Source organism: Ascaphus truei, chromosome 20 (genome assembly GCF_040206685.1).
Source record: "Ascaphus truei isolate aAscTru1 chromosome 20, aAscTru1.hap1, whole genome shotgun sequence".
NCBI lineage: Eukaryota > Metazoa > Chordata > Amphibia > Anura > Ascaphidae > Ascaphus > Ascaphus truei.
In genome coordinates this window covers 14,923,301-14,926,508 of record NC_134502.1, presented here as the reverse complement: position 1 = coordinate 14,926,508, position 3,208 = coordinate 14,923,301, and the positions used below count along the sequence as shown (strand labels likewise).

The window sequence follows — 3,208 nt, the reverse complement described above, 5'->3', positions numbered from 1 at the left end:
TTTTCATTTTTCAATCATTTTTTCACACACACTTTTTTCATGATTTTTTAACATTCTTTTGGCACATTTTTTATTTAATACATGAGGTATTTTACAATCTCCTGTTCCTAACCACTAGTATTTTTATACTTGTCATTGTTATTAGGCATCTGTGCTGGGTGTCATCTTGCTCTGTTCAATCAGGGTTGCAGTAATTTGGGTATTATCTGAGTAAGGCGCTGTCTTTTACATTTTTTCATATACTGTATATATGTGGAGGGTTTTTGTCACTTTTTTTACTCACCATAACTTAACTCAGTATTATGGTTTAGCCTATCCCATAGCCTCTCTTGCATTCCCAGTAAAATCAACCCCACACTGATGAGACCCATCAAGGTCGAAACGGCTGTCTGTGGGTGGTTTTCTGGGTATGCACCTTAACCCTGGCTGTGCTCAAAGCTGTGACCATGCAGCAAGCTTAAGCCTAAATGGAACCATGTTAAAAATGGTTATTGAGGCAAAAGTGACACTGTGTGCTCATTTGCATGTCATTTCCCAGAATCCCTTGCTGCAGTGGAAGTGCTGTATGCTGGGTGATAATGGGGAAAGGCGGGGTTGCAGACCTGCCTAAGACATGCAGATGAGCATACAGTTATATTTGCATATATATATATATATATATATATATATATATATATATATAAAAAAAAAAATATATATATATATATATATATATATATATATATATATATATATATATATATATATATACATGTAGAGGTATCAGTACCGTGTTAGCCGAGCTTCAATAATCAAAAAATAAATAGATGATACCGTTCTGTGGCTAACGAAATGCTTTTATTTGTGCGAGCTTTCGAGAGCTCTCGAAAGCTCGCACAAATAAAAGCATTTTGTTAGCCACAGAACGGTATCATCTATTTATTTTTTGATTATATATTATTCGTGTCCTGGCATTTCGTAATAGGAAAATATCTATACAGCCTAACACACTCACTCAGCAATATTTCAACCACTGCTGCCACAGTTGTTGGAAAGAAAGCCAGTGGCTACGTGATGTAAAAAAAAAACAATTAACCTATGATGATTGATAAAAGAACAGCTTAAACAGTACAGACACATTGTTTTTATTGTGCCTGAAACACCAGGTACAGTATATTCTCTTTATGGGACTTGCTGCACAGCCATTCATTCACTTACTGAATACAATGTTCAATGCCTTATTGAAATAAACAAGCATGGAAATGAGTGACGTGTTTGGAGCCCATGTGAATGTGTGTAGCCCATTTCTACTTTTCCTAATGGATCCATCATCTCTAAATTCATTTAATATAAAGCATTATTCGTATCTATTCCTGCACACAATAAATACAGTAGATATAAAACTACACCATACTCTAAATATTAAAATATGTATTGGTGGTGTCATCGATATTAATATAAATATTATTAATAACTATATCAATAATATTGACAATAAGGTCTACATTTTAAACATATAAATTAGTAATAATAACAGTATATACAGTATATATTTATATTATTATCTATATGATAACAATCTAAAATTGTCTTATATATATTAATGATATCTATACAATTATTTTCTCTTGTGACAATAATACAGATGCACTACAATACATGGAATATACAAGGCATGGTGAGACTATGGTACATATGTAGCAATATTTATTTTAACCTACTGATAACATAGAATTTCATGTTATAAAGCAGAGTTTCCATAGGATTTAACGCAGAATATAACAACATATCCCACTCATAATATGCCAGTGAGAGTAATAAACCCTTTCTACATCTGCATATGTACCGATATCAGCACACAGCTTTCTGATCATCTAACTATACAGTGCATCTTCCCATTAGGAAGGCAGGATATCCTGAGTCATATCTTATCAGGAAGAGGTCATCTGTCATCATACTAAGCAGTGACTACTCCCGAGGTCCTTACACAAATTCATTATCAATCATCTTACTTTCTATATAGTACAAAGAGGTTCATATGTTGGGTTACCTCCCTCTCCTTTCATGCCAGAAATCTGTTGAATATTGAAACTTGTTCCTCAGGGCTTCCCCGATCAACTCATTCCTCAGGCTGTATATGATAGGGTTGAAGAAGGGAGTCACCACCGTGTAGAGCAGAGATAGGACCTTGTTTATGTTAAATGTATGTCCTCTGGATGGAACAACATAAATAATAATCAGTGTCCCATAATATGTGCAAACAACTGTGATGTGAGAGCTACAGGTGGAGAAGGCTTTCTGTCTCCCAGTGGTGGAGGGGATCCTGAGGATGGTGAGGAAGATACACACGTAGGTCAAAATGATGAAAGCAAATGGCAAGAAGGATAACGGGAAGGTTAGCACAAATATTTCCATTTCTAAGAAGGAGGTGTCTGAGCATGAGTGCTTTAGAAGAGGAGCAAAATCACAGAAGAAATGGTCAATGACATTAGGGACACAGAACTGTAACTGACTGATTGGAAGAATTAAGAGTAATGCCGCCACAAGACCTAAGAGCCAAGACCAGATGACCAGCTGCAGGCGAAGCTTAAAATTCATTATGGTGGTGTAACGCAATGGGTGACAGATGGCAAGGTATCGGTCATAGGACATCACTGTGAGGAGGAGACTCTCTGTAGCCACGGAGCAAGAAAAGAAGTGAAGTTGACTAATGCAGCCAGCAACAGACATGGTGCCACCTTCTCCCCATATGAGGCGTAGCATGTTGGGGACAATAACCATGGTGAGCAGGATGTCGGATAAGGACAAGTGGGCAAGGAAGACGTACATCGGAGAATGGAGCGGGAGACTTGTTGACACCAATGCAATGATCAGGAGATTGCTACTAAAGGTCATAATGGAAGTCACAAGGAACACAGTGAAGAGTAAAATCTTAAAACTGTGAAGATTCAGGAATCCAAGAAGAAGGAATTCTGTGATTATTGTGTGATTGTTCCCAAGCATCTCCTGAGGACAGGCGAAACATAAATTACTTATTTGATACTTGTGATACCCTGAGATGAGATGTGGTTAAAAGTTGTAAAAGAATCCATTCCACTGCCCTGCATAGAGGGTACAGATTCTGTTACAGATTCTGATAAAAAGTTCCCTCTCTACAGGCTTTTATGTCCAATATTGAAAAACATCTTCTAGATAGAACAGGTCAATAGTCTGGAATATAAAGTACAAA

The 3,208-nt window shown here is 36.7% G+C and overlaps 1 protein-coding gene across 1 annotated transcript; it reads right to left on the bottom strand.

Moving 5' to 3' along the window:
- Positions 1-1,809: 1,809 nt before the first annotated feature.
- On the bottom strand, positions 1,810-2,982 carry LOC142470925 (olfactory receptor 11A1-like). Its single transcript, XM_075577733.1, has one exon. It carries the CDS (start codon positions 2,980-2,982, stop codon positions 2,026-2,028), a length of 957 nt encoding a protein of 318 aa, XP_075433848.1. The 3' UTR covers positions 1,810-2,025.
- Positions 2,983-3,208: the final 226 nt, after the last annotated feature.

What these genes read in the sequence shown, in the direction of transcription:
- LOC142470925 (XM_075577733.1), bottom strand. Translation starts at nt 2,982, where the DNA reads ATGCTTGGGAACAATCACACAATAATCACAGAATTCCTTCTTCTTGGA.